The 3,365-nt window shown below is 43.9% G+C and overlaps 1 protein-coding gene across 4 annotated transcripts in view; it reads right to left on the bottom strand.

Annotated features, from left to right (window-relative positions):
* The window catches only part of MPPED2 (metallophosphoesterase domain containing 2), a 147,041-nt gene that overhangs the window by 10,229 nt on the left and 133,447 nt on the right, over positions 1-3,365 (bottom strand). For all 4 annotated transcript variants that reach the window (XM_006022922.3, XM_025203345.1, XM_025203344.1 and 1 more), the window contains exon 5: positions 1,106-1,221. In XM_006022922.3, the coding sequence (XP_006022984.1) occupies positions 1,106-1,221 (116 nt within the window). The remainder of the gene's footprint in view (positions 1-1,105; positions 1,222-3,365) is intronic.

Genomic DNA, 3,365 nt, shown 5'->3' with positions numbered 1-3,365 from the left:
GATCAGGGGGGCTGGGGGAGCGGGCAGGGCCGGCAGGGGTTCCCCCCATGGTCCCCTCCCCTCAACCTCTTACTTAACAGCAGTGGAGCCTGAATCCAGCTCCCTGCTGCTGGCACACTGCCTGCCCTGCATGGGCAGGCAGTGTGCTTCAGCACCAGGGTGAGGGCTAACCATAGAGACACTCTGGCAGCCAGAGCGTCTCTGTGGAGGACCTAGTCTCCAGTTGTCTCAGGGCAAATGTGCAGCACGGGGAACGTTTTCTCATTCCTGTACGTGCCTCTTGCAGCACCTAAAACGGGTTTGAGACTCTGCAAGAGGCATGTGCAGGTTCGTCTGGATGCGCCCTATGTGTGTGTTTTGCAAAGCAGGACTCAACATGTGATTTTATGGGACAGAGAATAAAAAAAAGTTACAGGTAAGATTTTCAGAAGTGCTCAGGGTGAACATAACTTTCCTTCAGTTGAGATAACTGATTTCAGTGGGATCAGTTTTGGACCAAACTGAGTTACTTAGAAAATCCTACTCTCTTTTTAAAATTGCATATGTGTGGTGTGCTCAATTTAGCCAGTTTTTTGACAAATAGAGCATAACCCAAAAGAAAACTCTTATCATAATGTAATGCAACTGATCAATAAAGCTATTCATATGAGTAGTGCAGGCATGATTTGACTAAAGGTGCTATTCGTGAAAGACCTAATTGTCCTTCACATATATTTTGCCTTCAGATACATGCATTTATCTGTCATTTGGAATCAATGGGAGCAGAGAACAAATATCTGAGAGAAGAACATTGTTCTTTTTTAATGCACCAACAGCTAATCTCATTTTTTTTAAAGCAACTTTAAATGATTTTGGTATTTTTAATATGAAATTTAAGAGGAAATATTTTTAAGGAAAGAGAGTAGTTAAAAAGAGAGTAGTTAAATAATCATACTGTTGATCAAATTAACTGGATGAACACTGCATACTCTTAATCATGTTAAAAACTTATATTCCTACTTTTGTGTTAGGATAAAATTATTCTGTCCCTTAAAGCATTATAATTCTACGTATATTAGAAGTACATTCTACATAGAAAACCACACACGACTTTAGCTTCACTTACCAAGGGGAGGTCCATGAGTCATTAGTATATCAATGCCCTCAGGTATAAGGTTCCACTTGTCTAGCAAAGACTGACCTCTGGGTAGGTTAAATCCCCATCCATTAAACCATGGTGTCCTTTGGAGGAAAATAAGACAAACTAAATCAGTCTGATACAAGAATCATTCCTTTTTTTTCAGAATATTGAATTTAATTTTTTTCTGTACTCTGTCAGGCATGTGTCATATCCTTTTAAGATTACCTGTAGGTAGCACAGACTTTATTTTTGGAAGGGTCTGCCCTAAAAGTGTTTACATGGGCCCTACACTATAGGTTGGACCCTATGGCTTGGGTCTATCCATTACATAGAAAGGAGACTGTCAACACAATCACTTCTGGAACCAAACTTCTTCAAAATAAGAGGATGTTCACTTCAAATATTTGTGTTTGAGCCCATCTCTACAAACAAAATTATTTGTGAGAAGGGGAGGTTTAAGAGGACCCCAGTAGTGGAGGTGATAAGCCCATAGAAAAGTTGTGCTTTCCCTATGTACAAATATCAGAGACATTGATCTAAGTATCATAGACACTATTTCTACCCTGACTGTGCCATGGTAAATTCCACATCACTCTGTCCTACTTATGTTTATTTTCTCCAACACCAGAGCACGATGAAATTATTTTACTGTGCACCCCTGAATATTTCAAAGCCGGCATTGCTCTCACACCTGTAAGAACCTTTAAAAGATATCACAAAAATTGTAAAAAATCAATACAGGTATAATTTGGGGGGAAAACTTAGGCCTTGAGTTTCCCCTGCCATAGAAGTGATCATGGTTCACTGTTATAGAAGCCATCTGACATTCTCTGTATAGGCACAAGCTCTGGTATGGAAAACGTGAAAGCAAATTACAGCAAAACTGCTCAAAAAATAAAATGCTTGTAATATGAGAAGTCCAGAAAGAAACAGTTTTGCAGTGACACCATCAAGATAAAAGTAATTATATTCTCACATCCATTACTAACAATGTTTTAGGTTATCATTAGAAGTCAAAGAATTTAAAAAGTTTCACTTGCATTTCCCTGCTTCTGCATTTCACAAAGAACAAACAATGAAATTAGACATGTGAGTTTTACTTTATATTAGGAAGACTCCCAGAGTAAAACCTCAAGTCTAAACAGCCTAGCAAATCATGGCTTATTGTCTAGACTTTGGACTTTTCTCTACATTTTAGCTCCTCCTCTCCCATCCTCCAGTCTTTGAGTATCATTATTCTGAAACGGGCCGCTACATAGGAAAAAACTTCAAGGAAATGTTTACTTTGTCAGTTCATAATGAAATCATTATACGTAATATATGCCTGTCCTGTAAGAACTGTTTACTACTATGTCTCATCTCAGTCTGGACCAAAATTAAGCTGCTACTTTTCCTCTTAAATTATTATTCAAAGGTGGGTGGTGGAGGGGCTCTGTTTGTTGGGGACAGAGGAGGGAGGGGAGGCCTGTTTGATGTGAGGGGAATAAAAACTATTATTCTGAGACCTGTCTGCAGTGAGCGTGGTGCTGGGTGGGGTCCATGGGCAGCTGCCCAGCTGGGCTATTGTGGGGAGTGCAGAAGGAGGTGGTTGGCCAGCACCTCTTGCACCTGGTGCCCTGGCACCTGCTGGCAGATGTGCAGCTCACCCAGGGCCTTGGCAAGGGGGCCCTGCTGCTCTCGCTGCCACTACAGCTGGTGCTCCCACTGGGAGGCATCCTCCACTCGCCATGAACTGGGTAGGTGGAGTCCCCGATGAGGAGGGGAAGGACCACCACAGCACCCAGCTGCAGGTCCAACACCCATGGCACAAAGCACCCACTCTGCAGCAGGGCTGGCAGGGTGGAGTTCTGAAATGTGGGCACTGTGGGAACTGCCCACTCGGGCAGTGCTCACTGGTGAAGGCACTGCAGTGGCTGATGACAGCCTAGAGCACAAGAGTGAAAGCTCCTCTAGCTGTGATTGGGGTAGTTGTCATGGGATGGGCAGGTGATGGGGATGTTGGTCCTGTCCAGAGCCCCGATGCACTGGGGGAATCCCAGGGCAGGGGAAGCCCGCCACCACCACCAGGGGATCATGCACCCAGAGCAAAGTGTGCCCTAGCATGTCCTGGAGCGTGCTGCACACCTCCAGGACAGCCTCCCTAGTAGTAGCCTTGCCCACACCAAAGTGTTGGTCCACATAACAGAGGCTGACAAGCATGGCTAGCTTCAGCAGGGCAAGGACTAAGTGGGTCACAGTAGGGAAA

Source organism: Alligator sinensis, unplaced genomic scaffold (assembly GCF_000455745.1).
Source record: "Alligator sinensis unplaced genomic scaffold, ASM45574v1 scaffold165_1, whole genome shotgun sequence".
Taxonomy (NCBI): Eukaryota; Metazoa; Chordata; order Crocodylia; family Alligatoridae; genus Alligator; species Alligator sinensis.
The sequence above is the reverse complement of the archived record's forward strand: the minus strand, read 5'-3'. Positions and strand labels throughout refer to the sequence as shown.